This window comes from Silene latifolia, chromosome 3, assembly GCF_048544455.1.
Source record: "Silene latifolia isolate original U9 population chromosome 3, ASM4854445v1, whole genome shotgun sequence".
NCBI lineage: Eukaryota > Viridiplantae > Streptophyta > Magnoliopsida > Caryophyllales > Caryophyllaceae > Silene > Silene latifolia.
Genome location: NC_133528.1, coordinates 152,428,745 through 152,454,407, shown reverse-complemented (window position 1 = coordinate 152,454,407; position 25,663 = coordinate 152,428,745). Strand labels below are relative to the sequence as shown.

At 39.9% G+C, this 25,663-nt stretch overlaps 3 protein-coding genes and 1 non-coding gene across 4 annotated transcripts in view; 3 read left to right on the top strand and 1 right to left on the bottom strand.

The window, feature by feature from the left end:
* The first annotated feature begins 5,474 nt into the window (after nucleotides 1-5,474).
* On the top strand, nucleotides 5,475-5,581 carry LOC141650005 (small nucleolar RNA R71). Its single transcript, XR_012546070.1, has one exon. It is a non-coding gene; the product is annotated as a small nucleolar RNA R71 (small nucleolar RNA).
* Nucleotides 5,582-11,741: 6,160 nt separating this feature from the next.
* LOC141649987 (putative jasmonic acid carboxyl methyltransferase 2) lies at nucleotides 11,742-14,002 on the top strand. Its single transcript, XM_074458649.1, has 5 exons — nucleotides 11,742-11,846; nucleotides 12,242-12,646; nucleotides 13,008-13,061; nucleotides 13,094-13,270; nucleotides 13,416-14,002. Exons 1-5 carry the CDS (start codon nucleotides 11,772-11,774, stop codon nucleotides 13,758-13,760), a joined length of 1,056 nt encoding a protein of 351 aa, XP_074314750.1. The 5' UTR covers nucleotides 11,742-11,771; the 3' UTR covers nucleotides 13,761-14,002.
* Nucleotides 14,003-14,615: 613 nt separating this feature from the next.
* On the bottom strand, nucleotides 14,616-16,521 carry LOC141648534 (uncharacterized). Its single transcript, XM_074457264.1, has 4 exons — nucleotides 16,386-16,521; nucleotides 16,190-16,287; nucleotides 15,055-15,190; nucleotides 14,616-14,976 (listed from the first exon to the last, which is right to left on the bottom strand). Exons 1-4 carry the CDS (start codon nucleotides 16,470-16,472, stop codon nucleotides 14,791-14,793), a joined length of 507 nt encoding a protein of 168 aa, XP_074313365.1. The 5' UTR covers nucleotides 16,473-16,521; the 3' UTR covers nucleotides 14,616-14,790.
* A 1,370-nt stretch (nucleotides 16,522-17,891) lies between these two features.
* The window catches only part of LOC141648525 (uncharacterized), a 34,975-nt gene continuing 27,203 nt past the window's right edge, over nucleotides 17,892-25,663 (top strand). The window contains exons 1-2 of the mRNA XM_074457254.1: nucleotides 17,892-18,070; nucleotides 18,264-18,685. Of these exons, the coding sequence (XP_074313355.1) occupies nucleotides 18,288-18,685 (398 nt within the window). The 5' untranslated portion in view covers nucleotides 17,892-18,070; nucleotides 18,264-18,287. The remainder of the gene's footprint in view (nucleotides 18,071-18,263; nucleotides 18,686-25,663) is intronic.

The window sequence follows — 25,663 nt, the reverse complement described above, 5'->3', positions numbered from 1 at the left end:
CTCCTCTTCACCAATTCTTCGAATTTTTCTAAGTCATCAGGTGTGTTATGCCGGTAAGCCGGCTGCCGGCCTACCGGCAAAACACACCCTTACTTCTATTTTTCAAAATTTTGTTTGGTCTCGCTGCCGGTGGACCAACCGGCTGCCGGTCCACCGGCAAAACACAACACTCAGCTATTTTTCGTTGTGTTCTTCATATTTGCTCAATTTTTCTTCAACTCAACTTTGAGCTTTTTCATTGACCACGGGATTCTTGTTTTCCGCAACTACTCCGACGCATGATGTCGGGATTTCGGGTCAACGAAAATAAAACTTGTGTTCTTCAAAAGTGCCCTCCGTCACCAATCCAAATAGACAAAGTACGACTCCAAATCTCTCACTACTAGTCTAGAATGCAAGTTATATACAAAGATGCATGGGTTGCCTCCCATGAAGCGCCCTTGTTTTATGTCGTAGGCTCGACCAAGTAAACAAGCCAACAAATTTTCATGATGAAGATGGAAAAGAACCTTAATTCACTAGAAAGGTTTCAAGAGTCTTCATTTCCTTTTGGACGGGATTGCCAACGTGATAGTGCTTTAGTCTTTGACCATTCACTTTGAAAGTCCGGTCTCCTTGGCTTATTTCCACCGCCCCATGAGGGAAAGATCGGACCACGGTGAAGGGTCCGGTCCACTTCGACCTCAATTTTCCGGAAAAGAACTTCAAACGGGTATCGTATAGAAGAACCAATTCCCCCTCCTTGAACTCCCTTCTAATTATGTGCTTGTCATGAAATCTTTTCGTCCTTTCCTTGTACAACTTGGCATTCTCATAGGCTTCTAGCCTAAATTCTTCCAATTCATTCAAATCGAAAAGTCTCTTCTCACCGGCCGTCTTTAAGTCATAGTTGAGATGCTTGATGGCCCAATATGCCTTATGTTCAAGTTCAACCGGCAAATGACAAGCCTTGCCATACACCAATCGGAATGGTGAGGTACCGATAGGTGTTTTGAAGGCCGTACGGTAAGCCCACAAAGCATCATCAATTTTCAAGGACCAATCTTTTCTTGACTTGTTCACGGTTCTCTCAAGTATAGTCTTCAACTCTCGGTTGGAAATCTCGGCTTGCCCATTAGCTTGAGGATGGTAGGCAAGACTCTTCCTTTGTTGCACTCCATACTTTTTCAACAAAGCTTCCAGTGCTCTCTCTCCGAAATGAGTACCACGATCGCTAATGAGGACTCTCGGGACCCCAAACCTAGGAAAGATGACCTTTTGAAGTAGCTTGATCACTTCCTTAGCATCACAAGTCTTGGTTGGGATTGCCTCAACCCATTTGCTTACATAGTCGACCGCCACAAGTATGTACTCATTGCCGAATGAGGATGGGAAAGGACCTTGATAATCTATCCCCCACACATCAAAGATCTCAACCTCAAGCATGAAATTCATGGGCATTTCATGTTTCCTTGTGATGTTCCCGCTCCTTTGGCATTTGTCACATCCTTTAACATAAAAGGCAACGTCACGGAATAGAGAGGGCCAAAAGAAACCACATTGAAGCACTTTAGCGGCCGTCTTCTTGGAGCTTGCATGGCCGCCACAAGGCAAGTCATGGCAATGGCTCATAATGGAGGTAGCTTCCTCTCTTGGAACACACCTTCTTATCATCCCATCGGCACAAGACTTGTACAAACATGGGTCATCCCAATAATAGTGCCTCACATCGTGGAAGAACTTCTTCTTTTTGTGATAGTCGTAATCGTGCGGGATTATCCCGGAAACCAAATAATTCACTATATCCGCATACCACGGTGCTTCACCCAAACTTAGGGACAACAAGTGGTCATCGGGCAAGTGATCATTGATAGGAAGCCCATTGTCAACATTGAGGTTGATTAGCCGGGATAAATGGTCGGCCACCACATTTTCAACTCCTTTCTTATCCCTAATCTCCATGTCAAACTCTTGGAGAAGTAATATCCATCTAATCAACCGAGGCTTGGACTCTTTCTTGATGAGCAAGTGTCTCAAAGCAACATGATCGGTGAACACTATAACCTTAGCTCCCACTAAATAGGTCCGGAACTTTTCCATTGCAAAAACCACGGCCAAGAGCTCCTTTTCCGTTGTTGAGTAATTTGTTTGAGCATCATCAAGAGTTTTGCTTGCATAATGAATTGCATGCACCTTTCCATCCTTCCTTTGGCCTAATACCGCGCCCAAGGCATGATCGCTCGCATCACACATCAACTCAAACGGCAAGCTCCAATCCGGAGGTTGTATAATAGGAGCACTTGTCAAAGCTTCCTTTAACCTATTAAAAGCATCAAGACACCGGTTAGAAAACAAGAAAGGGGTATCTTTGGCTAACAACTCGGTCAAGGGTCTCGCGATCTTAGAGAAGTCCTTGATGAAGCGGCGATAAAAGCCCGCATGACCAAGGAAACTTCTCACCCCCTTAACATTGGTGGGAGGTGGGAGACTAGCTATGACCTCTATCTTAGCCTTATCAACTTCAATTCCTCGGTTGGACACTATGTGTCCCAACACAACACCTTCTTGTACCATGAAATGGCACTTCTCCCAATTGAGTACAAGGTTAGACTCTTGACATTTACTCAAAACTTTCTCCAAATTCATCAAACAATTTTCAAAACTTTTCCCAACAACCGAGAAATCATCCATGAAAACTTCCATTTCTTGTTCAATGAAATCGGAGAAAATTGACATCATAGCTCTTTGAAAGGTAGAGGGAGCATTACATAGCCCAAACGGCATCCTCCTATATGCATAGGTGCCGAATGGGCAAGTAAAGGTGGTCTTCTCTTGGTCACTTGGATGGATAGGGATTTGGAAAAATCCCGAATAGCCATCCAAGAAGCAAAAATAGTTGTGTTGAGCTAATCTTTCTAGCATTTGATCCATGAACGGTAAAGGAAAGTGATCCTTCCGGGTGGATTTGTTCAACTTCCTATAGTCCACGCACATTCTCCACCCGGTTACCGTTCTTGTAGGAATCAATTCATTCTTGTCATTTCGCACTACCGTCATGCCTCCTTTTTGGGAACTACATGAACCGGGCTTACCCACCTACTATCCGAAATAGGATAGATAATGCCCGCGTGAAGTAGCTTAAGGACTTCTTTCCTTACAACCTCTTTCATGATGGGATTAAGCCTTCTTTGTGGCTCTATTGAGGACGCGTCCTCATTTTCAAGAAGAATTTTATGAGTACACAAAGAGGGACTAATCCCCTTGAGGTCACCAATAGTGTACCCAAGGACACCCTTGAACCTTTTGAGCAAAGAAATGAGTTTTGAGGTTTGGGTGTCATCAAGTGCACTATTGATGATGACGGGAAAAGTGGAATTATCTCCTAGAAATTCATACTTCAAAGAAGAGGGCAGAGGTTTAAGTTCAACCGTAGGAGGAGGCGTGGAACTCTCCTCCTTCTTACCGACTTCCAACACTTCAAATTTGGGTGCTTGTTCATGAATAGGAGCTGAATCCAACATCCATACATATGCAAGAGTCTCAACATCTTTGTCATCGACCTCATACCCACTAACAAGACAAGTCTCCAAAGGATCCATAGAGGAAGCTTTCGGGTCATGCTCCTCCATGGGATTCTCAAGAATGTCAACAATGCAACAAGTGTCACCTAGAGAAGGAGCTTCCATTGACTTGTGGAGTTCAAATTCCACTCTATCTTCACCCACTTGTAAAGACAACTTGCCACTCTTTACATCGATCATAGCTCCACCGGTAGCAAGACAAGGTCGGCCTAAAATAATAGGCACATTGTAATCCTCCGGCATATCCATAACAAAGAAATCACATGGTATGACAAGCTTCCCAACTACCAAGGGTACATCTTCAATCACACCAATGGGAAATTTGACCGACCGATCGGCAAGTTGAAGTGAAACTCTAGTTGGCTTCAAATCTCCCAAATCAAGCCTCTTGAATATTGAAAGTGGCATGAGGCTCACACTAGCCCCCAAATCACACAAAGCTCTCTTAATAGCCACCCCTTGGATAGAACAAGGGATAGAGAAGCTCCCCGGATCTTCTAGCTTGTTAGGAAGCTTGTTGGTGTGAGTGAGTATAGCACTACATTCCTTAGAGAGGTTGATGGTTTGCACCTCTCCATTCTTCTTCTTCAAAGTGACAAGTTCCTTAAGAAACTTGCCATAAGATGGAATTTCGGTAATCATGTCAAGGAAAGGAATCGTGACATTCATTCCCTTCAAGATCTCCACAAACTTCTCATACTTCTTATCAATTCTAGGCTTTGCAAGCCTTTGTGGAAAGGGTACCGGTGCTACATACTCCCTTGGTGGTGGAGTACATTCTTTGGCCTTAGTTGCAATAGGCTCATCTTGCTTTGGAGGGTCAACCATCTCCACCTCCTTAGACTTCTCCACCATGATCTCATCTTCTTTCACAACTTCAACCGGGTGCTCTTTCACAACTTCATTAGTCACCCTCTTCCTCTTCCACTTAGGAGATTTCTCAAACTCCTCCAATTGCTTACCACTCCTCAAAAACACCGCATTCATCTCCCTTGGGTTAACCGTATTACCCGGAAACTTCCCGGATTTTGAGCCAATTGACTCAATTGTTGAGAAATTTGGGCCACATGAGTTTCCGTAGCCTTTTGTGATGCCCGTATTTCATCATTCACCCGGTTTTGTGAGGCAATGTGGTTATCAAGCTTTGAGTCGGATTTTTGATTTGCAATAACCAATTGTTCAAAAGCTTGTTCCCAAGATGGTTTTTGAGGGGTTTGGAAGTTTTGGTTTTGTGGTTGGAAATTTTGGGTTTGTTGTTGATTGAAATTTTGCCCCTTGAAACCCCCAAATGGTTGTTGGTTTTGGGTGATGAATTGTTTCCCTTGGAAATCGGGTGGAATTTGTCTTTGGAATTGAGAGTTTTGATTGAACCTTGGTTGTTGTTGAGGTTGGGAAGTGGTGGGATTTTGAATGTTTTGTGAAGCATAAGATAAGAAAGGGTGAGTTCTTTTTCCATTGACAAATTGGTTGTTGTTATTATTGTTGAACCCTTGCCTTGCACTAGTTGACTCCCAAATCCCATTTACTTGCTCATAGCATTCCTCACCTAGGGGTGCAATCAAGGGACACCCAATGGGAGTATGCCCTTGTTCACCACACAACTCACAAGACAAGACTTGCCTCATATCGGAGCCTTTAGGTTTTGAATTTAGCAAAGCAACTTGTTGGGTGAGTTCATCTAGCATACCCTTAACCTCCACATTCAAAACCGAATTAGAATCCTTGCTCTTGCCCTTCCTCATTTGCCTATCACTTCCCCATTCCATAGTTCTTGAGGCCATCTCCTCAATTAGTTCCTTCGCCGCTTTATGCCCCAAAATGTCTAAGGCACCTTTCCCCGATCCCGCATCCAATGAAAGCCTAAGGTCTTGAGTCAATCCTTTGTAGAAATTGTTCACTAGCTCGGCTTCGGAGATGCCATGGTGTGGGCATAACCGTTGGAGCTTCTTGTACCGTTCCCATGCCTCATATAAGGTCTCATCCTCTTCTTGAGTAAAGCTTTGTAATTCACTCTTGACTTTGGCCGTTCTTGAGGGTGGGAAATATTTGTTCAAAAATGCCGAAGCCAACTCATCCCATGGCTTGAAGGAATCCGGGTCACAATTCTTCAACCAATCCTTGGCCGAACCCCTAAGAGAACGGGGGAACAACCTAAGGCGAACCGCGTCATCGGAAACCCCATTTGACTTGTACATATCACAATTTTCAAGGAAATCATTTAAATGATCATTTGGGTTCTCCAAGGGACCTCCTCCAAATTGGTTGTCTTGAACAAGGTTGAGCAAGGCATTTTTAATCTCAAAGTTATTAGCTTGAATTCGTGGCCTTTGGATGCTTGGATTGACTATGTGCTTAGGAGCCATAGTGTCTCTTATCGGAACCGGATCACCCATGGTGTTAGGCTCTTCCTCTAAAACCCCAAAAGGATTTTCAAACACTTCGGTAGCTTCTTGGTGATTAGCTTCTTCAATTGGTGGTATATCTAGAAAACCCCTTCTTCTTAATGAATTAAGTCTTCTTCCGTAGCTTCAATTTCAAGATCAATAGGATATGTTGGTTGACCTCTTCTTTGTCGCCTACTCATGCAAAAGACCTAAGCACTTGAAAGAAAGGATTAGTAACAAAGGACTTAGTCTAAACTAGAACAAAAACGATTAATATCAAGCCGTACTCCCCGGCAATGGCGCCAAAGTGTTGTGTGTCAAAGGGTTTAAGGAGAGGGGTATTTATAGGCTTGTACAAGATTAAGAAGAAAAGAGGAGGAAAAGAGAGAAAAGCCCAAATCCGCAGCTGCTGCGTTTTGCCGGTGGGCCGGCTGCCCGGTGCTCCTGCCGGCAAAACCGTGCAAGGATTTAAAATTGCTGGCATCCGTGTTTTGCCGGTGGGCCGGCTGCCGGCCTGCCGGCAAAACACCTTCCTCAGGACTTCTTCAAATTTGTTGATGTGTGAAATGCCGGTTGACCGGCTGCCGGTGCTCCTGCCGGCAGCGAGGCCAAGCTTGTTTTTTCTCCAATTCTTCTTTTAATTCCACTTGCTGTGCTTTACCGGTGGGCCGGTTGCCGGCCTGCCGACAAAGCACCTTCTTCAGCTTTTCTGCAAAAATCCTGAGTGATTCTTGGGGTGTGTTTTGCCGGTGGCTAGACCGGCTGCCGGTCTGCCGGCAAAACACACAGTCTTCATTTCTTCACCTCTTCTTCATGTAAAGGCAATGGGGTGCCTTTCTTGCCCCAATTTCTCCATACTTGGATCGTTTCCTACAAAAGGATACGCAAGGTAACAAGTACGGGCATTGGGCACAAAATGCAAGGAAAAACACCCGAAACCGACTCGATACGAGTCGGTATGCGTAAAAGAAAGAGGGAATTAGAAGTAAATTAATCGTATATCACCTTCTTTCCTATACAAGTAAATGCTAAAGATTTACATTACTTTCCCAAAACACAACTAAAACTATCTTAGCATATACAACATGGAGGTCGTTACTGTTAGAATATATTGACCAAATCAATTATCAATATATTATGTATATTTGATGCTTTGTATCTTAGCTAATTATAGTTACATATCCTTGTAATTAGGCACATATCTCTGACACTAGTTTGTATTTATAGGTTTCTCATTCTTATGAATAAACCAAGCATTATCTTCCTATCTTCTAATATGGTATCAGCTTCCTAGGGCAACGATCCACAAAATCGCTTCCGCATAAACCCTAGTTTTCTTCGTGCTTCTTCACGAAAATCTTATTCTCCTTCCCTGACCTCTCGTCACAATCAACCATGCCGGATACGAAATCACAATTCCATCCGGCTCTCGCTGTTTCAAACATCAAGAATCATGTTACCGTCACACTCGGGATGGATAATGATAAATATCCCTTGTGGGTAGCTCTCTTCACAAATCATGCTAAATCAAATCGCGTCCTTCATCATATCGTGTCACCAAAAACAGCGGCCCTAAATCGCTTTGTCACGGTGAGGACAAAGAATTGTGGGAGACACTTGATGCTACTGTTCTCCAATGGATTTACGCCACGGTCTCCACCGATCTGCTTGAAACAATCGTTGAGGAGGAGACCACTGCCAAGGAGTGCTGGGATCGCATTCGCGACATTTTCCAGGACAATCAACACTCACGGGCTGTTACTCTCGAGCAAGAGTTTTCCCATACGGCAATGGCGGATTTCCAGAATGCTTCAGCCTATTGCCAAAGGTTGAAGAGCCTTTCCGACCAACTCAAGAATGTTGGTGCTCCGTTTCAATAATCGCCTTGTCCTTCAGATGGTGTCGGGTCTTACTGATGCTTATCAAAATGTTGGATCCATTATCCGTCAACGGAACCCGCTTCCAAAATTCTATCAGGCACGCTCTATGCTCACACTAGAGGAGGCGGGTCTCGCTAAAATTGCTGCCACGAGTTCGAATTCTTCGGCTTTGTATGTTAAAAATAATGACGCAAATGACTCGTCTTCCATACTCGGTCGTCCTCCTCAAACTTCTCATAAAGGGGGCAAGAATCAGGGTAACAAAAAGAAAGGTGGTGGAGGCTATAAGGGAAACAAAGGACAGGGGCAATCGAATCAGCAAGGTTCGAATTCCGGGTGCATCTCGCGACGGTCTAAGCTGCTCCCATGGCTGCTGGTCCGTGGTCAAATCAGGGATTTGGAGGTTGGCCTTGGAGTCCATGGGGATATCCCCCGTGTCCATACCCGACTTCGCCTTGGACACGGTCTCCTCGACCTCAATACACAGTGCGTCCTCCTGCTCAGGCGCAAGCCTACTCGGCTGAAAATCCGCCTTCTCAAACGGATATTGAAGCCGCCATGTATACTCTTGGGCTTCATCCACCGGACCCAAACTGGTTTATGGATACAGGAGCTACATCTCACATGACGGCTAATGCAGGTACTCTCTCCTCTTATTTTAATTCGAGCATTAAAAACGGTATCATTGTTGGTAATGGCAAAACGATTCCAATTAGTGGTTATGGGCAGTCCAAAATCAATCACCCAAAACATCCCTTCATTCTTAAAAATGTTATCCATGCTCCTGACATTGTCAAAAACTTAGTATCTGTTCGAAAGTTCACTACTGATAACTCGGTTTCAAATCGAATTTGATCCCTTTGGTTTTTGTGTGAAGGACTATCGGACGGGGATGCGTCTCATGAGGTGTAACAATAAAGGCGAACTATATCCCATCACAACCACACATTCGGTTTCCTCTCCAGCAGCTTTCACCGTACTTGCTCCGTCATTATGGCACAATAGACTCGGTCATCCCGGCCTTCCTGTTTTTAATTCTCTTCGACATCAAGATTTAATTTCTTGTAATTCCATTAATAAGACTCATGTTTGTTCCTCATGTTCTATTGGGAAAATTATTAAGCAACCTTTTATGTCGTCTACATCTCATACTTGTTTGCCTTTCGATATTCTACATTGCGATCTTTGGACCTCACCGGTCCCGAGCTCGTCGGGTCATTTATATTATCTTGTTTTATTAGATGACTTTACGAATTTTTTATGGACTTTTCCTCTAGCCAAGAAATCTCAAGTCCCTGACATTTTCATAAATTTTCGCAAATATATAAAGACTCAATTTGACCGTGAAATAAAGTCGTTTCAATGTGATAATGGTAGAGAATTCGACAATGCTCCAATTTGGGAAATGTGCACACAACACGGGTCAACCTTCCGACTCTCTTGTCCGTACACATCTCCCCAAAATGGTAAGGCAGAACGGAAAATTCGATCCATTAATAATATTATGCGCACTTTATTACTTCACGCGTCGCTTCCCGCATCTTTTTGGCATCATGCTTTGAATATGACCACGTATTTGCTTAACATCCTTCCCAACAAAAATATGAACTACCAAACACCTATTTCTAGGCTTTACTTCCGTAACCCGTCTTTTACTACCTTACGAGTTTTCGGTTGTCTTTGCTACCCTTTGTTTCCGTCGACTAGAATTAATAAACTTCAGGCCCGGTCTACCCCTTGTGTGTTCTTAGGCTACCCCGATCACCACCGTGGGTTCAAGTGTTACGATATCAAAACCAAGAAAATTATCATCTGTCGTCACGTCATATTTGATGAATTCCGTTTTCCTTTTTCCGAAAACACAACCTCTGACAATACTACATATAATTTTCTTGATGATACCTTATCACCATATGTCCTAGAACATCTCCTTCCCGGTTCGACCCCACCCGATAACCAGCTGCCCACAACACGTCACTGCTCCTAGTCCACCTACGACAACCACCTGCCCTCCTCTACGATTCTTGCTTCGACCAGACAACCGTCACTCTCCCCACGGCCCCTCCACGTAGAAATCCTCCCTCAACCATTCTTCCTCCCGCAACGAAAGTCACACTCGTGGTGACCACGGTATCTGAAACCCAAAACCCATTTTGATCTTCACACAAATGTCTCGATTTCTCCTATACCCAAATCACCCGTGATCGCTCTTAATGATGCTAATTGGAAAATGGCCATGGATGACGAATTTAATGCTCTTATTAGTAATAAGACGTGGGAATTGGTACCTCGTCCGCCTAATGTAAATGTTATTCGGTCTATGTGGATTTTTCGTCATAAATACAGGTCCGATGGCTCCTTTGAGAGGCACAAAGCTCGTCTTGTAGGTGACGGGAAAACTCAGCGTGTTGGCATTGATTGTGAGGAAACATTTAGCCCGGTTGTCAAGCCGGCTACTATCAGAACCGTGCTTAGCATTGCTCTTGCTTCGCAATGGTCCATTCATCAATTGGACGTTAAGAACGCTTTCTTACACGGCGATCTTTCCGAAACAAGATATATATGCATCAACCTATGGGTTACCGTGACTCACGTTTTCCCGGCCATGTTTGTCTTCTTCGCAAATCCCTCTACGGTCTCAAACAAGCACCTCGCGCTTGGTACAAGCGCTTTGCAGATTTTGTCACTACAATTGGGTTCCGAAATAGTAAGTGCGATCACTCCTTATTTATCTACAAAGACGGTAACTCTCTAGCCTACCTTCTTCTTTATGTAGATGATATAATATTGACTACTTCCTCGGAGGCTTTACGGCTGTCTATCATGTCCCGTCTAAGCAAGGAATTTGCGATGAAAGACCTTGGTTTGTTGAGCTACTTTCTGGGAATAGCCGTTTCTCGTCACGGTAAGGGTCTGTTTCTTTCTCAATGCAAATATGCGAATGAGATAATTGAACGCGCGGGGATGTCCATGTGCAAAGCTTCTTCTACTCCAGTAGATACTAAGCCGAAACTTAGCTCCACCACGGATACTCCTTGTTCTTGACCCGTCACTTTACCGTAGCTTGGCAGGGGCACTTCAGTACCTTACTTTCACTCGTCCCGATCTTTCCTATGCGGTCCAGCAACTTTGCCTATTTATGCATAATCCCATGGACGCACACATGAATGCATTAAAACGAGTTATCAGGTACGTCAAGGGTACGGTCTCTCACGGTCTATGGCTCGGCACGTCTTCTCCAAAGACTCTCATGTCCTACACCGACGCAGACTGGGCTGGCTGCCCTGATACACGTCGCTCCACCAGCGGCTATTGTGTTTTTCTCGGGGACAATTTAATTTCATGGGCATCGAAAAGACAACCTACTCTATCCCGCTCGAGTGCTGAGGCCGAGTATAGAGGGGTTGCGAATGTCGTCTCGGAGTCTTGCTGGCTTCGTAATTTGTTGTTTGAACTACATCACCCACTTTCTAAGGCTACAATCGTATATTGTGACAATGTGAGTGCCATTTATCTCTCGGGTAATCCGGTACAACATCAACGAACAAAACATATCGAGCTTGATATTCATTTCGTTCGTGAAAAGGTCGCACGTGGTGAAGTTCGTGTTCTACATGTTCCTACTCGTCACCAAATCGCTGATATTTTTACTAAGGGGCTGCCTCTAATCTTGTTCGATGATTTCCGCTCCAGCCTCAACGTTCGTAAACCTCCCGATTCGACTGCGGGGATGTGTTAGAATATATTGACCAAATCAATTATCAATATATTATGTATATTTGATGCTTTGTATCTTAGCTAATTATAGTTACATATCCTTGTAATTAGGCACATATCTCTGACACTAGTTTGTATTTATAGGTTTCTCATTCTTATGAATAAACCAAGCATTATCTTCCTATCTTCTAATAGTTACAAGCGTAGGAGAACGGAGAAATACTAAAGAAATGGAAGTCAAAAATGTTTTTCATATGAACAAAGGCGTCAACCACACCAGCTATGCTAAGAACTCTCTATTGCAGGTCTACCTCCATCTCCTCCCTCGCCTTACTATATTTCTCCGTCTCTTTAAATAGTTAAAAACTACTCCGTATAAATTAAAGATATAATTTCCGTACTATAGCTAAATACGGTCGTTACTTAAAAAGATGATAGAGACGCTCAGATCAATTAGCGTATGATGATTTTACGATAACTGTATGTGTGAAAACATCCTACACAAGTTATTGAGCCATATATTTAGACATTACTCCCTCTGTTCCGATCATTAGTTTACCATAACTACTATGTATGATTGTGGTTAATGAATGACAAGTAGACAATAGTCTTAGCTAGCCATAAAAATGGTCAGGACAGAGGGAATACTTTATTATAAATTGCACCTTGACATCTCAAATTTTGCTTTAATTTATAACAGAGAACAATAACATCAAAGGCCGGACCGATAATTGAAGAAAGCGCAAGGAAAGTCTATAATAGCTTAAGGCCAGAGTGCCTTATGATGGTCGAGATGGGTTGTTCTTCAGGACCAAATGCTTTGCAAGTAGTCTCGAGAATTATTGACGTAATTGAAGAGGCTAGCAGGAGTATTATCGGCCAATGCCCTCAATTCGGAGTATTCTTAAATGATCTACCCGGGAACGATTTCAATACCATGTTTAACTTACTCCCGAATTTCAACAAGGACTTACAAGAAGCTAAAGGAAGCAGTTGCGAACCTTGTTTTGTGTCGGGAATCCCTAAATCATTTTATGGTCGAGTTTTCCCTGACAAATTTCTTCATTTTGTTCACTCATCATACAGTGTTCACTGGCTTTCTCAGGTAAACAAAAGCCCTTTTGAAGTCACCAAACTATTGATGGCCGCCTAACCTCGTCACCAAAATGAAAACCTTACATCATAAGAGATGCATTTGTTATATAAACACCCAAACAGTCTGTAAAAGATTAAGAAAGTGTTCGAAAATGTTATAATATTAGAGAAAAGCACATTAATACATGGAACAATGTAAAACGACATATAAAAAGAAAATTTTGATTTGTGATTTTCTAAAACGACATATGATATGAAACGAGAGAGTATAAAGGGAGTGAAATTAGAACCTCAGACCTAATGTTCACAATACCAGAGTCTTAATTATTAGGCCGATGTTGTCGGTGAAGTTTTGTTAATTGAAATGGCAGGTACCAAGAGGATTGGTGAGCGAAAATGGAGAAGCCTTAAACAAGGGAAACATATACATATAGCAAAAACAAGCCCTCCGTAGGTATACAAGGCATATTGTGCACAATTTGAGAAAGATTTCACGTTGTTTTTAAGGTCACGTTCAACGGAAATGGTCTATGGTGGTGGCATGGTCGTCGTACTCAATGGTAGCATCAATAGTGATGACCCTGACTCGATATTTGAGTTGCTTGGCTCGACCCTCCAGGACATGGTTTTAGAGGTAATTAATAAATATTAAAGATATTAAGGTATATTATTAATTAAAATTATGGAATTATACAATATACCATAATATCTCTATCAAAAAATCACAATTGTCATTGTTAACCGCGGGAGAAAAATGTTAACGGTTGAGTTATCGGCAGGGTGTTATTGAGCAGGAAAAATTGGACAAGTTCAACATGCCCTTCTATACTCCAACAGTCAAGGAGGTAAGAAAATTAGTCGAGGCTGAAGGATCGTTTGCTCTGATCAAACTCGAAACATTTACAGTTGATTGGAGCGTAGATGCGTCTCAAAACCTTGAAACTCGAGCCAAGTTTATAGCCAAGACCATAAGAGCAGTTGTAGAACCTTTTCTTACAACTGCATTTAGCCATGATGTTATGGATGATTTGTTTCTATTGTTTGAAACACGTGTTAAAGAACGAATTGCTAGAAAAAAAGGTGAATTCTTTACCATTGTGTTATCGGTGACCAAGAAAGAGTGAAACTTCTTTACTTCGCTTTAACAAATAAAATGTACCCCATATGTAATATCATTTCTATATACTGTTATCTGTAAAATAGATTATCATTGATAAATCTATGTTTAAATACACAGATATTAGAGTTTTACGATACTGTTCATCGCGAGATACATTATGTAATGTTGTTGTACTGTTATATAAAGATCATATTCTGTATCAACATAATTTATCAAAGAAAACAAATATGAATGTAATTGATGGCTTGCGACATGTTTAGTAATACTTATAATATATTACTCCCTCTGTCCAAATCAATAGTTCACGTTTGCTTTATTTCTTCTCACAAAATAAAGTCAACGTAAACTATTCACTGAGATAGAGGGAGTATTCCTTTCGTCCAAAAAAAAAAAGATAGAGGGAGTACTGATGTGTTTCGACAAATGTGATTTTCAAACTGTACAGGCTTTATATTGTCGTCTTCATCTCAATTTGCTCTTGCGGATGATATCCGGCCAGTAAGATTGAAATCAACTAGTGCTCGATTTCTGAGAATTGATTATCAAAACCTATTTGGAGACAGATATGTTATTATACGTATAATCTAATAATCTCAATTGAAATAAGAAGTATATCAAGTTTAAAATTCTCGAAATTTTCAATGGGCTTGCTTTATTAAAGACCACTAGTTCCTCATCTACACTCCGTCCTAGCCAAACAAGTAAAGTCGTACCAGGTACGATTTAATTCACATTGGGATCAATAATTCAATACAAATAAACGAGAAGAAAAGCGTTATATGGGGCCTCATACAAGAAGAAAAGTCTGAAATGTTGTGTTCATGTTTTAACAATGTAGAAGCAATAGTAAAATTGGATATCCATCTTAACCCGGGTCGGGAAAGATCTATTGCCATTCATAAAAATAATGTTGAGGCCATGAGGGATATCGGTATATTGTTTCTGTACTTGTATTAGTACAATACGGACATACGGTATTACAAATACATTATAGAGAAACACGTCGACACAAATAAGCAGACGACAGCTGACCATTAAAACTTAATCCCTTTCTTAAGTCTGAAGGCAATGTACGCCATATGCTTTTGTAGAATGCCTGAAAAGACACCATTCTCGACATGACCAGCTACTGTACTGAGTAGCCGTGGTTCCGAAGCAGAAAGCCGAAAACTTAGCACTGGACCTGACTTAACCTTGTTAAATAATGGGCAATTTCCGCGCTGAAAACAAAAGTTTTTACACTGTCATCAACCAGAATATGGATGAAACTATCATCGAAGAACGCACATAAAACTTACATAAGGATAATTTGGAATGGCTGCACCAAAACCTTGAGTCCGATGAGTAAGAGAAGAAGGTGAAAGGTATTTGTTGTTCGGGCTTTCAGGACCGGACAGTTTGAACACACTTGCTCTTTTTAGCTCAGGACATGCCCTATTGAGCAAACAAAAATAGAAGTAACGATAATGAATGAGATTGAAGGGAGACCATCAAATCTAAGTAGACCTGTCAAACGGGACATACAGGTCGGGTTCGAATACGGGTCAGGTTAGATACGAGTCGGGTCATGGGTTGGATTAGGGTCAAAATACGGATCAATAAATAATTTATAACCCTTTTTCTAACGATTTTTATAATTAAAAAAATATTTTTTAAAAATGCAAAACACATTTAAAATTAATTCCTTAATCATATTCAATGTTTACATTAATTATATTGACATAATATTAAAATAAAGTTTACATTAATTACTTTTTAAATGTAACAAAAGTTATACTCCCTCCTATCCACTCTTTTCTTCCCTATTTCCTAAAACGGATTATTCAGGTTTTCTTCCCCTTTCCTTTTTGAGAAAGTTTTTATTAATATTATACTCTTACCTCTTTCCACTCATCAAACCCCACTATATACTTTATTAATATTTAATTCTAATTATTCCTACCTCTCTCCAATAACCAAACCCCACCCATCTCCTTTATTAATATTTAATCATAATTATTCATACCTCTCTCCAATTACCAAACCCCACTCATATATTTATCAATATTATACTCCCCACCCTTAATCTCCGTGCCCACTTCAAAGGGGAAAAAAAGGATGGATGGGAGGGAGTATAAAAGTGAATTTTTAATTTTGTTTGTAATTTTAAGTAATAAAAAAAATTAAACTATTTTTTCAAATATAACATATAAATATTAATATTTTAATAAAATTCTTGAGTTACCTTTGACCCAACGGGTTGAACTGTTCGGATCGGTCTCGACCCTAAAATAACAGATCATTTCACGTTCGAGTCAACGGATCGCCGGGTCAAAATTTTCGGGTCTTAACTCTGAAAAACGGGTCGGTCAGGACAGAATTTAACGGGTCTAAATCTAAGACACCCAGCAACCAAAACAACAATGACAAGAATGCGATCAAACACAATCAAACCTGTAACAATCTCTCAGGTCAAGGTCTCTTGGCTCTAGAGCATAACCAGCATTCTTAAGTATAGTAGCAACCTCAGTCAATACTTTGTGGGGAGGAACCTGTCAGAAAATTAAATTAAATTAAATTAAAAGCTATCATTTGAGTGAATAATATAATATTTGTAATCAGCTGATCGATTTTGGAGTTTAAATCATACATGTTCGTGGATTGAAATGCAATATAACCTCAAGGCATCACCAGCCTTCTCAAAAATATCAAATAACTTGGAGGCAGATATAAGCATGGAAGTCCGTCGTCGTCAAGATCACCCTTAGAGCTTAACTCTCGCACCATATCCATTATGCGATAACGAATTGTTGAACTTGAAATTTCAAGAAAACAGAATACCTGTATCAAATGGAACCAAGACCTTTTCTCCGGCTACGAGAAGCAAAGCCGCCAGTGATACCAAATTGCCATCTGTAAGATATGACCATGCAATATCGTTGAGCCCATTCGTGTGTGGAACGAGCAACCGTGCACAGTCCAAACGTGATTTCTATAATACGAGACAGGCAAAGTAAAATAATAAGTTTGATGACGGAGAATCAGAGATACAGAAACAACCCACCGTTTTCCAATGGCAAAGTAAAATAATATAAGTTTGATGACAGAGAATCAGATATACAGAAACAACCCACCGTTTCCCAATGACAGAGTAAAATAATAAGTTTGATGACGGAGAATCAGAGATACAGAAAGAACCCACCGTTTCCTATTGGCAAAGTAAAATAATAAATTTTGATGACGGAGAATCAGAGATACAGAAAGAACCTACCGTTTCCATTTGGCAAAGTAAAATAATAAGTTTGATGGCAGAGAATCACATATACAGAACCCCATTGGCAAAGTAAAATAATAAGTTTGATGACGGAGAATCAGATATACAGAAACAACTCAACAAGCCACCATTTCCTATTGGCAAAGTAAAATAATAAGTTTGGTGACGGAGAATCAGATATACAGAAACAACCGACCGTTTCCCATTGGCAAAGTAAAATAATAAGTTTGATGACGGAGGTGCAATGATCCCATTCACGAATATGCGGCATATGACTAGCATAAGTGAAAAATACGAGTGAATCCCATTGGCAAAGGTTTCCCCTATCATTTCACTGTTTCAAACAACAAGGCTAATAATCTAATCAAACACTCCTTACCATTATGAACAACGCATACTCCCTTTGTATTGAGACGGAGGGAGTATATTAACTATTTTATGAGGATTATTTAAACAAACGGAACGATTTCTAAGAATCCGAGTGAGAAATAAGCTTGTGACTGTCACGAGCAAGACGGACTGAAGAAACTAACATAACAAAGAGAAGAATATGACTTACAGTCTTAATAGAGATGATGAGAATTGAGAAAACCTCTTTTCAACAACCACAAGTGCAAACTCGTTGTATGTTTTTGTTCTGTTTTAGGGTTTACCGTCTTTCAATAAAGTTATTGAGAAATTAAATATAATCCAATGAAAAAAATGTATTAAAACAAAAGTAATAAAAGTAGTACAGCTATATTAAAAAACGGGATACTAATAAAAAATGGTTTTAATATTATACGATAAAATAAGTACAATTATCATGAAAATCACATTAAATATTAAAATCATATAAAGATAAAAATAAAAAATACTACCTTAATACATTTGTTTCTAAATCATTCGTTATCATTCCCAATCACTCTCTAAAAACCCTACACTCTCATCCTTCGGAGAAATCTTTACGATTGTTCGAGCGGTAATTGGATCTTCGTCTTCTAGGGTTTCCCCGTTGAGTGACGGATTCTTAAATGATCGATATTGATTGCTAGTGTTTGCGCTTTGATTTGCAAAAAAAAGTAGGGTTTCCCTACTCAGTTATTGGTTTTGTTTGATTATTTAGTTGTTTATATCTACTTACTTGTTTCAAAAATTATACGAGTAGAAAACAAAAACTAACTTCGTTATTTAGCATGAATTTTCCAAGTAATTAATTTTTTTCCGCCAATAATATTACGGAGTATTTGACAATTTTGCTCATCTTATTTGCAGTATTTAGAAAGTAAGGGAATAACCATGACAACAAATAAACACCAAGGATTATCTACTAGGCTTGAGAATTTCCTTGAATCAGACGATGATGTTTCTTTTGTGAATTGGCTCCGAGATCAGCCGCCAATTGATCTCGATATTATCAACTCGTTGGTGAATGCGTGTGTGGAATTGGATGCCTTAAAGTGTTTGATTGCTTTGATCAGAGGAGAAGTTTGCAATATGCATCCTACATTTGATGCAGCAAAGTTGCCTGATAGCGGTGTGACTCCTCTTGCTTACATTGCACATAGTTGCCCTGAAGATCCCCAACTTATCGACCTAATGCTAACAAAATGTGGTGCTACTTGTCTCGCCAATGTCTACTGCACCATTGGTGTAATTGACGGCCTTCCTATTCATTTTCTTCTTACCAACTTGAGGTTGTTTAATTTGGTTTTCTTAACAATTCAAGTTATTATCTCTTAGAGTATGTTAGTTCACTTTTTAAGTGTTTCTTAGTTTTGTTCTTTGCCAACTACTTCTAGTGTCATGGACCACCTATACTCGTGGAAGCGAAAGAAATCTCTCACCAAACTTGTTGTGCTACTCTGCCTTTGGGAAACGGTTCGTAATTGGTTATCCTCCCCATTATTGCATCTTATCTTAATCTATGAAAATATGAAATACTCGTATCTCACTTGTTTTGTGTATTTTACTGGATATGTAGAAACCAATCTTAGATTCTTTACGAGTGCTTGTTAAATATACTGATTCAATCAACGGTATTGCCTGGAGTTTTTTAAAGAATGGAGGGTTAAAACAGTTTACAGCTCTGCTTTTGATTGCTCGTGAGAAGGTTATAGCTCCGTTTGACACAGGTGAATGTGCATTATATATCGACCTCCTTGGCGCCTGCATGCCTTGCACTACAATTAGGCTGGTGAAAAATCACAAATAATACTCCCTCCATTCAACTCCACTTTACAAGTATTCTATTTCCATCCATTTAACTCCACTTTACAGGTTTCCTTATTTGGACATGTAAAAGACCTTTCTATCCTTATTGAAAATCTATATTTACAAAAAATGTCATTCATACCCCACACAAATCCACCATAAAACTCACCTTTATATTTTTTTAATATCTTTAACCCCACCATTCCCTTTCCCTATGTATTTTTAATAGTTTTTTTAATCCGTTTCTTAATACCCGCGCAAAAAGCATAGTTGCAAAGTGGAGTTGAATGGAGGGAGTATTACACAACCGGTTGTACAAGAGCATTTGTACAACCATAACCAATTTAGTTGACTTATGTGTCTTTTTTTTTTGCTTTATAATTTTTTGATTTATATTTTAATTTTTTAATGTCAAAAATTAAAATCTAATTGAGCTCATAGATATTATTATTTTTTTAGTTTCATTATAATTTTTAAAATATTATAATGGAGTTTGGATTCTTTCAAATAAAGCTCGTAATCTGTAGGTATAAGCTCAAATTCTATTCTATACAACCAGTACAACTGGTTGTAAAATCTACTTCCTGTAAAAAACATGTGCTAAATTTATTTGCCGTTTCTTTGTTAGGTTTAACGATAAGCCATTATATAGCGACTGTAATCGATTCAATCACCCAAGATGAGCTTGGCTTTGACCAAGACGAGTGCATATGTTTTCTCAAGGATGCGCAAACGTTACTTGCTATGTTTGAGATAATCGGCGATGATTTGAGCTCATATTGTAGCGCAATGCAAAAACACGTATGTTGATAATCTTTTTCTACCATTTACAATTAGAATAGTTTATCTTGTAGATAAATTGATGCTACTTTTTACCTCTTTCAGGTTTCTGTACATGATGTGGTAGTGGATATTTTTAACTTGTTTTTATTTATTTTTTTTGTTTTAAAATTCTTTATCTATAGGGGATTTCACCTTTCTAGATGCACTAGATGCACTCCCGTGGGAGCGTCTTGGTAAGTTTTATTTGAATTGTTCAGGATGTTATTGATGATATTCAACCCATTTCTTTTTTTATGACGAGGGAACCTGCAACAACTACCTTTGGTGTGCATAGGTAAACCGTCGAGTATATACCAGATTACCAGGTTAGCCATTCGAGGGGGGCAATGTCAAAGTCTAGAAGCTATAGCCGCTATGTCATTTTACCTTCAATATGGAACCTGAGACCTTTCGGAGTTTCACCCAAGTTTTAAAACTAGACTACACCCTTGAGGACTTCGACCCATAATTGAGAGTTAAGTAGTACTCCATTTGCCTCGGTCGTTTGTTCAAATTAAGCTATATTTTTTGCGAAAAGTATATTAATCAACTCTAAACAAATGATAGGGACAAATGGAGTATAATTGTATTAAGTACTTTTTGGTGATATATTGTTACGAAATTTCATGTTACTCCCTCCATTTATATCCAAACACACCATTCACATTTTTGACACTATTCAGAATCTTGGAGTTTCCTTGTAATATACTCCGTATAACAGAAAATATAGTCATGTGCGAATATCAATTTTTTATGTTTTAATATACCAACTTCGGGTCATGAGAGTGAGAAGAATTTCATGAGCGGTGAAGTAGACCTAAGTCAGATCCCAAGGCACTAAATGTAATTGGTCTTGTATAAGGCGGTTTTACATAAATATAGTATAAAATGGATTCAAATATAACCATATTAGTAGTTATTAAAACTTTAAAAGAACCTTAGTTATAATAAATTTGTGTAAAACCGTCGTATACAAGTATTTCTGATTGAAATATTGCTTTTTATTACTATGTTCTCATATCCAACATTGGCTTTTGTTGATTCTTCCAGGTGCTGGTAAACGTTTCTGCCCTAGTGCAGTTGGGCCTCCTGACTACATAAAACAGTACGCGGTAAGTCGAGTTATATCTTTTCAGTGATGAATATATAGCACCGGAAACTTACGCTTGCGTTTGGATGTAGGGAATGTGATTTCTAATTGCTTTAAGATTATATCTTTTTCAGTTTCGCGATAAGTATCGCTCGAAGTTCCATTTTGGTAAAGCATTACCAATCCCGAAACGTTTCCAAGGACGACTCTACAGCACTGAAGCTTGTCAAGCCAGGAATACGAGCAAGTCAGTTCCGCGTACTAGTGTCAGCCCCGTGCCTAGGCATTGGGGTTATATTCCTAAGAAATTTATTAATAGGATTAGATGTCTGTGATCACTTTGTTAGTAATAAGTTAGTAATAATGTACCTACTCACAATGTAAAGCAGTGATGTTTAGCCTGTTTTATTTGGTTCGTCAGTGATTAGGCATATGTTAGCAAATCAATTCTTTGAAGCTTTATATACATGTTTTAACAGTACGAATGTCTACTATAGCTATGGTAAAAGGTGGTTAGACTTGTCGTGAGTGTCCAAATTAGTATTTTTATCTACTACTAACTCTAACAATAGTAAGGGAGGGTAAGTAGGGGTCGATCCCATAGGCTACAAGGAAGGTCTATATTTAGCGTGTGCTTATGTAAATATTTCTAATAATAACAGGTCTCGGGTCTTACAATTTCCACAAATGATATAGTTTTGATCATTGACTCTTTTACACTCTATTTACTCTTGAATACTTTGTTGTGAAAACACGAATTTCTTCTTACTTTTAGTTACTAATTGCGAAAAGCGCACATAAACAACCCTTGTGGTAATGACAATTTAGTCCAAGCGTATCTAAATTCAATCATGTCATAGATTATAACTAAAGAAGCCAACAAAGATAAACAAATGCATACACAAATGTTTCTACACTTTAATTCATATGATTAATATTCTCCTACAATTCAACAATGATGAAAAGCATACAATTGACGAACAACTAGTTTAGACCCCGTGCATTATAGGCACGATACTTAAAGTTTAATAATTTTTATAAAATTACTTATATAATATTGGTAGCTTATAGTTGTTTACATTTCTTATCATTGTATTTTGCTTTGATAAATAAAAGCTATAACTGAAAATTAGTTAAGAGAATTGAGTAATGAGTTAAAATCTTTTATGAAACTTGTGTTTATGCCAAGCATCATATGTTGCCTTTTCCTAGAAGTAATTCTTATGCTAAATCTAAAGATAATATACATCTGTTCCTCCTACTTGCATTGAGGGAAAAATCGCCCCGATAATAAATTGAGGAGCCAAACCAGACAAAACTTGTCTCAAACCCAACTGCATGACAAACCCATTAATGATCCACACAAGACATTAAAACGAAGATGTCGTGTTAAGACTCGCTTAACAAATTGTTACGTGTCGATATGTGACTCGGTCTATTGTATAGTCAAAATATTATACTGTCTCCGTCTCATTACATCGTCCTTTTTAGCCTTTCGCATAATTGATCAGCAGCTTTCTAGCCAAACAAACGAGTATGGTCGTACGGGTGTACAATTTAATCCACATACAAGTAAATGCGTTATATATATGCGTCCTTTTCTTTGAGAAAAAGTCTGTAAAGTTATGCTGCATGTTTTTAACAATGTACATGGAATAGTAAAAATTGCTACTATATAATTGAGTCCTTCTGATGGTCTCAAGTTAAACCTCGCAAGTGCACGATTTTATCGTTGTACACTCTAGAGGGTCGATCCACAAGGAGTAGGGGTGATTACTAATTGTCTATATTCTTGAGCTTAGCTAAGTCGATAGATAACAAAGAGGGTAGTAACAAACTAACGCTAAACTAACAAATTTAAAGACAAACAACAAGATAAGGTAAAAACAAGCTAAAGATAGGAGATAGATCAAATAAAGAGAAAGACTAGAACTCGGTCCGACCATGAATATGAGTAATTCCACATACTAATCGTCTCGGCTAATCAAAAGGGGTAGAAAGGTAAGGGGGAGATGGCTCTAATTCGCCTAGAACCTCCCTTCCGGTCTCGCACTAGGACACTAGCTACTCCGACTAACCCCCTCCCCGGGTTCGAAAGCCGGTCTCCCTAACTCAAAACCCGACAACCCCAAGAACATGCATTTTCCCAAGGAGGTCAAGTAAATGGTCAAGGTCATTAAGCCCTCATCATATTCCGGGTCATCCCACTCCCCCTTCCGGAGGTCGATTTCAAACACTAGCCTAGAGGCACCCTCCCTCGGTTCTCCCTTCCGGTCTCAACTTTAGTTGGTGACAAGGGTCGGTCCCCAAATACTCGACTAACAACCTAACCAACTTCCGTTGGTGGACAAGGGTCAAAAGCCGGCACTACCCGGAAACCAAACCTTAAGCATGAAAATTCCCCAAGACTACCCTAGCCAATTTTCCCCACAAATTAGCCTTAGTGACAATTAATTAGTGAAATTACCCATATCGGGCCAAACCGAGTCCTAGAAGGAGACTACTCACTAATCATGGTCCTAATTGCAAAATAAACAATAAAGATGGAAACTTTGGTCACAAACATGGTGAGGAGATGAATCTTACTACTAAGCATGCAACAAATCAACAATAATTAAGAGAAGAAGAGATTTTATCTAATAACAAGGTTAACTAATCCAAAAGGCACAATCTTTAACCAAATCAACTCAAAGATTAAGTCTTTGAGGACAACTATCCAAGGATGAACAAATGAAAGAGAAACAAAGGAAAGATGAACAATGAAAAGATGAACAATGGTGAAAATAAGAACAACAAACAAACAACAACAACAATTTTAACATAAACAATCAAACAAACAAGGAAGAAGAACAAAATGCAAACAAATGAAAATAGGGAGAGAATTAATACCAACAAAATAGTGAAAGAGGAATTTGGATAGAAATAATAGAGAAGGAAATCCTTCAATCTTCTTACAAACCCAAATTCAATCACTAATTGATTGAAGAACTTCTCTAATTAAGGAAAGATTAACAAAGAGATTAACAAAGTTTTAAGCTTGAAAGGGTAAATATTCTCAGATCTAGGGTTGTGTGTCAAAGGGTTTAAGGAGAGGGGTATTTATAGGCTTGTACAAGATTAAGAAGAAAAGAGGAGGAAAAGAGAGAAAAGCCCAAATCCGCAGCTGCTGCGTTTTGCCGGTGGGCCGGCTGCCGGTGCTCCTGCCGGCAAAACCGTGCAAGGATTTAAAATTGCTGGCATCCGTGTTTTGCCGGTGGGCCGGCTGCCGGCCTGCCGGCAAAACACCTTCCTCAGGACTTCTTCAAATTTGTTGATGTGTGAAATGCCGGTTGACCGGCTGCCGGTGCTCCTGCCGGCAGCGAGGCCAAGCTTGTTTTTTCTCCAATTCTTCTTTTAATTCCACTTGCTGTGCTTTACCGGTGGGCCGGTTGCCGGCCTGCCGACAAAGCACCTTCTTCAGCTTTTCTGCAAAAATCCTGAGTGATTCTTGGGGTGTGTTTTGCCGGTGGCTAGACCGGCTGCCGGTCTGCCGGCAAAACACACAGTCTTCATTTCTTCACCTCTTCTTCATGTAAAGGCAATGGGGTGCCTTTCTTGCCCCAATTTCTCCATACTTGGATCGTTTCCTACAAAAGGATACGCAAGGTAACAAGTACGGGCATTGGGCACAAAATGCAAGGAAAAACACCCGAAACCGACTCGATACGAGTCGGTATGCGTAAAAGAAAGAGGGAATTAGAAGTAAATTAATCGTATATCAAACCTCCCCACACTTAAACCTTACTCGTCCCCGAGTAAGTCCCTAAACCAAATGTACAAAGCATTATTATGATAGATATGGAGAGTGGATGCACAATATAAGCATCACTCAACTAAACTACTACTTAAGCCGATCGAGTATTAGCGCACTCAACGCCCCTTCAACTCACAATTTGACACCCATGAGGGGAGAGTGCCCTATTGCAAGGCAAGTTGGGTCTTGCTACAAAACTTTCGACACATTCATCATGAAAGCACGTAATCAACAAATAGAATGCATCTAACAAAATGATCCACTTTCCTCATCTAAGTGGTCGGATTTTTCAAACAACAAAACATGGTCTCGGTCGGGAGTACCGTCTCAGAAGTGCCAATTGAGGTGCTAACCCCCTAAATGTGACAAAAGCAACCCTTGTGTGACCAATGCTCAAGAAACAGATTCGAGAGCGGGGTAAGGGGAGAAAGGGCAAGTCCGCCGAGAATTACAAAACCGACACGAGATTCAACCAAAGGACCCATGACTAAGGAGACCAAGGCAACGACATCCTCACGGTTTTCACTCGTCACTCAATGAAAGAACAAGGTGATTTTTGTGACAAAAAGTAACCAAAAACACTCAACTAACTCGACTAGCGAAAACGTGCCCGTAATCTAATGTGTAACACCGTCCTATGTCCAATGAAATGCAAACAATGGGAAAATGCACAAAACATGAAGCAAGGGTTACAACGGGGCTAAGGAGAAGGTCGAAACGGGATTGGTGCAAGCACCGTTTGGACATGTAGGGCTC